At 44.5% G+C, this 3,660-nt stretch overlaps 1 protein-coding gene across 1 annotated transcript; it reads right to left on the bottom strand.

Annotated features, from left to right (window-relative positions):
* Positions 1-686: 686 nt before the first annotated feature.
* On the bottom strand, positions 687-2,582 carry LOC131641855 (uncharacterized). Its single transcript, XM_058912149.1, has one exon. It carries the CDS (start codon positions 2,580-2,582, stop codon positions 687-689), a length of 1,896 nt encoding a protein of 631 aa, XP_058768132.1.
* Positions 2,583-3,660: the final 1,078 nt, after the last annotated feature.

Below are 3,660 nucleotides of genomic sequence, written 5' to 3'. Positions count from 1 at the left end.
GTTACCAACAGAATCTGGAGGAGAAGTGGATCTGCATGAATTATGATTTATGCTTTATTTTAGAGTGGAGGGAAGATGATGAATAAGAAACGTTGCCATTTTTATTTTTTTTATTAATTATATATGTAAAAGTAAAAAAATGAAAGACAGGGAACAAAATATTTGAATGCAAAAACGTCCTTTTATTAATGATTTTAACATTGAAAAACAACAAATGAGGCCCTACATATGTTCACTGTGTCTTGGGCAGAACACAAGAATTATTGCATGATAAACAAAAACAAACAGTATTACTTTTGATCAAGAGCAATTGAGATGATGTCTTCAGATGACCAGTTGAGAAGCTTCTGTCCCGGGACACACGGCTTGATCCATTCTTCAATGTCATAATCACTATCCATATCATCATCAGCAGCGCAAATATGATCCTTGACGATGCCAGCACTAGAGAACTTGATCGGAACGAAGGTTCCGGGCTTCTTGGAGGCCTCATTAGATGAACTCTGACCCAACTGATATCCAATCCCACATTTATCCTGCTTGATTGGTAGATCCAAGACTCGGCCCCATCCTTCGGGATGTCCAGATTCAACCACGGCTTTAGCTTCCTTTAGTGAAAACATGGGAGCCTCCAACTTCTTATTGTCAACATAAGGGATCTTGATAGTCTGGACAGCCTCAAAGGCTTAGCAAGGCGTCTCGTGGACCTCTCCTTCCACATCAATATACCTGAAGGACGCAAGATGGCTTACCACATGTTCTTCCTCCCCACATATTGTGACTATCTTTCCTTGAGTCGCGAATTTGAGTTTCTGATGCAATGTGGAAGTCACGGCCCCAGCAGCATGGATCCATGGACGTCCCAGGAGACAACTGTAAGACGGGTGGATATCCATCACAAAGAAGGTAATAGTGAAAAGCTGAGGGCCTATCATTGGCAAGTCAACCTCCCCAAATACTGATCTCTTTGACCCATCAAAGGCTCTCACTGTCAATTCACTCGGCCTTATCTCGACACCAGAGTAATCCAGCCTCATCAAAGACGACTTCAGTAATACATTCAGAGAAGATCCATTATCCACGAGAACACGAGATAACATAGTCCCTTTACATTCCACTGATATGTGCAAAGCTCTATTATGGTTTCTACCTTCGGAGGGCAAGTCTGCATCAGTGAATCCCAATCCATTACCAGCATTGATGTTTGACACCACCCCTTCAAGTTGATTCACTGAGATCTCTGGAGGGACGAAAGCAGTACTTAAAAGTCTCAACAAAGCGTTTCGATGTGTCTCCGAACACAAGAGCAACTGCAAGATCGAAATCTTTGATTGAGTTTGACTCAGTTGGTCAACCACTTTATACTCACTTTTCTTGATGATCTTTAGGAACTCTTCCATCTCTTTGGCCACAGTATCTTCAGAGTTAGAGCTTTGCCCCGGATCCACCGTATCTTCTACCACTCTTTTCCCTTTTGCTTGAGCTAGAGCTTCTGCATTGTCATCGCGAGTATTCTGGGGAGGATTGAAAATACGACCACTTCTTGTCATTCTTCCAATGCCAACAACATTATCAACATCCTCTTTCTCAACCGGTGCTTTAATCTCGTACTTGGCCCCTTGGTAGAAAACTTCTCCGCCATAATTCCATGGGATTGCTTTCTCACTAGTATATGGGATGGGACCAGGCAACGTGATGACCAAAGGCGGCGCTCTGGCAGGAATCGGGATCTTAGTAGGAGTGTACGGGATGGATAGGACATTGATTTCATTCTTGACTGACTTTGGATGTCCCACATGCTCAAACTGTAAATACCCACTATCTATCAACTGTTGAATCCCATCTTTCACCTTGTCACAAACTGAGGAGGTGACCATACAATCAGTACAGAGTTCTCCACAACCAGCGTATAGTCTCATCCTCAATAATTCCTTCTTCAATAATGGCAACAACGATCCCAATTCGATAACATCCTTGACCAAGTAAATGTCTTCAACAATATCGATGGCATTTGCGGCATGAGTTCCATGGGAAGGCATAGGGTTCTGTACAACGTTAGGTCCTTGAGTAGGGGTGAACTCAATAGCTTTTGAATCAAGCAGATCCTGTACTTTATGCATGAATCCTATGCAATGTTCAATATCATGACCAGCAGCCCCAGAATGAAACTCACAGTGGGCATTAGCGTCATAGTTAGGAGGAAGCTTAGCAGATGGAGGGCCCATGGTACGAAGTTGCACCAAGTCCCCATGTAAGAGATGAGCGAGTAATTGTGCATATGTCATAGGTATGGGATAAAAAATTCTTGGTGGCCTCGACTTTTGCTGATACTGACGTGGGGGATGCCTCTGCTGTTGCGGTGGTTGTTGTTGAAGAGGAGTACTCGGTATGGTCACAGCGGCTACCTGTTGATAAACATGGCCTTTACCTTTACCATAGTAAGCAGCACTCGTTTCACCTTCTCTCTTCTTAGCAAATCCGTTATATGGTTTCTTCCCTCCTGCCCCAGAAGAGGAACTAGCAGCACTTGGATTCTGTATTCTACCAGCCCTAATTCCACTTTCAATTCGCTCACCAATCATAACCAACTAGGCAAAACTTGAGGATGCAGAGCAGGCGGAGTAATATTGGCCCTCCAGAGTGTTGGTGAACAAGTCCATCATCTCTCTTTCCAACATTGGTGGCTGGACCCTAGCCGCCAACTCGCGCCATTTTGCGCATATTCTTTGAAGGACTCATTAGCTTTCTGGGCTAGATTCTGTAACTGAGTGCGATTTGGTGCCATGTCAACGTTATACTGATACTGCTTTATGAAAGCATCAACTAGGTCCCTCCAACTTCGGATATTAGCTCTCTCCAATCTCATATACCATTCCAAGGATGCCCCAGTCAGGCTATCTTGGAAGAAGTGCATCAACAATCCTTCATCCTCAGAGTACACATGCATTTTGCGATAGTAAGCTCGGACATGTGTCTTAGGACAAGTGTTCCCCTTGTATTTCTCGAAGTCGGGTACCTTGAATTTCGGTGGCACACGGACACCAGGAACTAAACCCAAGTCATTAATATCCATACCCAATCCTTGGCCTTCCATTGCCCTCATCCTTTCCTCCAGAACTCTAAACATCCTTCCAGCATCCTGTGGAAATCCCCATTCACTTTCAGGAAACAAATCCTCGTGTCGGTCCTCTTCCAACACGGGGATAGCAGCAGCCCTTCTGATTTATTGTGTGGTCTGTCCTTCAAGAGTAGGCTGGGGAGGCCCACGGGGATTACCTTGATTAGCAATAGGAGGAATTACACCAGGTCCTCCGATCACAGGTTCACCATTGACACGAATATCAGCAGGATTTCTTTGCGGGGGGTCCGCAACAACCTGAGCAACTGTGTCCATCCTAATTCTGAGTTCTTCTTGGCGATCAGCCATGTTTTGCATGACTTCCATGAACTGAGCCATCTGAGCAGTAACCTGAGTTCTCATCTGGATAAGATCATCCCTTAACTGATCCATTTGCAGTGAATGATTAGCCCTTGTGTAGTAGCGATGCGTAGGCGGAGGTGCAATTGCTGAAAGAGAAAACCTGATCAGTCAGATAAGAACACCATCTGATGTACCTGTTTGTGCATGATGTGCATGAGGTGCATGTGTGCATATGATGT

Source organism: Vicia villosa, unplaced genomic scaffold, assembly GCF_029867415.1.
Source record: "Vicia villosa cultivar HV-30 ecotype Madison, WI unplaced genomic scaffold, Vvil1.0 ctg.004174F_1_1, whole genome shotgun sequence".
Lineage (NCBI taxonomy): Eukaryota > Viridiplantae > Streptophyta > Magnoliopsida > Fabales > Fabaceae > Vicia > Vicia villosa.
The sequence above is the reverse complement of the archived record's forward strand: the minus strand, read 5'-3'. Positions and strand labels throughout refer to the sequence as shown.